This window comes from Populus euphratica, unplaced genomic scaffold (genome assembly GCF_000495115.2).
Source record: "Populus euphratica unplaced genomic scaffold, PopEup_1.0 scaffold78.1, whole genome shotgun sequence".
Taxonomy (NCBI): Eukaryota; Viridiplantae; Streptophyta; class Magnoliopsida; order Malpighiales; family Salicaceae; genus Populus; species Populus euphratica.
In genome coordinates, this window is record NW_011499867.1 from 1375869 (window position 1) to 1377631 (window position 1763).

Below are 1763 nucleotides of genomic sequence, written 5' to 3' on the forward strand. Positions count from 1 at the left end.
GTGGGGTTAAAAGCAAAAGTTAGACAAGAAGTCGCCAAATATTGAAAAGAAGCAAATGCTTAACAGACTCTTGGCATGAGGAAGAAAGAAAAGATTTACCCTTATCAACCATGGCAATCACTCTCTTGTCAGACCCATTCGGAACAAAGTTACCTTGGTTAGAATGAATGAGGCTGATGCAAAGTTATGAATTTACAATTACCATATCATAATCACGCGGATTTTTGATGACATGTCAAGGCTAATCCCATAAAAAAAACTTTACCAGGCGTTTCCATGTCTACTCCTGTCCTTGCCACCAAAGTGGAATTCTTTACAACAGACTCGGATCGTCGGTTCCCATCTTTTTTCTTGGAGTGAGAAGCCAATGTTCCAGCCTCAGAAAGCGCTTTACTCAGAGCTTCAAGATCAATGTCTTCATCACTATCATCATCCAGCCAGTTAGTTTTTGAAACTGACACTGGTGGAGTTGACGGGACCACTTCTTCTGTACTCACAGATGACTCTCTCTCACTGTCCACTTTCTGAACACGAAGAGCTCGCCAGCTGCAAACAACAGAATCAAACAAATAATACTAATAACTACCACATCAAATCAGACAACATTGTAGATGGGGAAAAAAAATCAAATGATTAACAGAATACTGAAACTGAAAATACCTAAGAGGGGTGTTCCCACAATTTGGCATTATACAACCAAACACTAAAATAGTTCGATCTTCAATGTTTAAAGTTCCACTAGAAATTGGAGCGTAAACCTAGAGAGAAAGTACAAAACTTTTTTAACAAAAATAATTCTCCAGAAAAGACCCATCAATTCACTTTCAAAAATATATGCAAAGACAAACCTGGGCAACAAGACAGAGCTTACTTCCACAAGCACCACAAATAAGCAAATTGGGTGCTAAGTTCTCGGCAGGAAAAGGCCAATCCTGTTTAGTAAGAGAAAGAATGCTTACAATTCATTCAATAAATAAATACGTAAATAGCAAAGTAAGATTAAGTGAAGGGGATATTTTGAAGAAAAAGAAAAAAGACTTACAGGGAGTCCACCGATTTTGGAAGTGTAAAAATCAGATGGTTCCCGATTATCATCAGCCCATGGTCCAGGCATGCCTAGCAGTACTCCACCACCACCACCCATCACTCTCTTTTACTTTTCTTTAACTCTTCCTCCGTTACTAAAGAAACGACCTAAATTTAGCTGCAGAAAACCATGAAACTAGCGAAGTTTACTTCGAGGCTTCTGCCCTTTCTTGGAACGGCGGTTGCCGCTGGTTTCCGTATCAGAATAACAACATAACACCGCTACCAACGCACCGTTTTAATTTTATACTCTGTTTTTTTTTTTCTTTATTTATTTATTTTGCTCTTTATTCAGTTCCTATTAAATTAAAAGATTTGATTTTCTTTATTAGTTGTATACTAATTATTAATTAATTAATAAAAATTAAAATAATTAAAATAGCAAGGAGTTGATTATTCACCTCCTCACAGATCATAGTTAATTGGAACAGTATTTTAATTCTTTTAATTTTATTTTTTATTATTAAATTTATTAAAAATTAAATTTTATAATTTATTTTAATTTATTTTTTATAAATATATATTGATTTTCTAATATGAGTTATAGATTTAATTAATTAATCTAAATTGTTTTGGGTTGTTTTTTTAGTTTTATTTTTTTTCTAATTAATTTTTTTATTTTTATTTTTTAATATTAAAATAATTAAGAATTAAATTTTATATTTTAATTTTAATTT

At 32.6% G+C, this 1763-nt stretch overlaps 1 protein-coding gene across 1 annotated transcript in view; it reads right to left on the bottom strand.

The window, feature by feature from the left end:
- The window catches only part of LOC105126426 (programmed cell death 2 C-terminal domain-containing protein), a 5138-nt gene extending 3817 nt beyond the window's left edge, over nt 1–1321 (bottom strand). The window contains exons 1-4 of the mRNA XM_011027293.1: nt 1043–1321; nt 849–932; nt 661–758; nt 266–546 (exon numbers count right to left, since the gene is read on the bottom strand). Of these exons, the coding sequence (XP_011025595.1) occupies nt 266–546; nt 661–758; nt 849–932; nt 1043–1144 (565 nt within the window). The 5' untranslated portion in view covers nt 1145–1321. The remainder of the gene's footprint in view (nt 1–265; nt 547–660; nt 759–848; nt 933–1042) is intronic.
- Between the last annotated feature and the right edge of the window lie 442 nt (nt 1322–1763).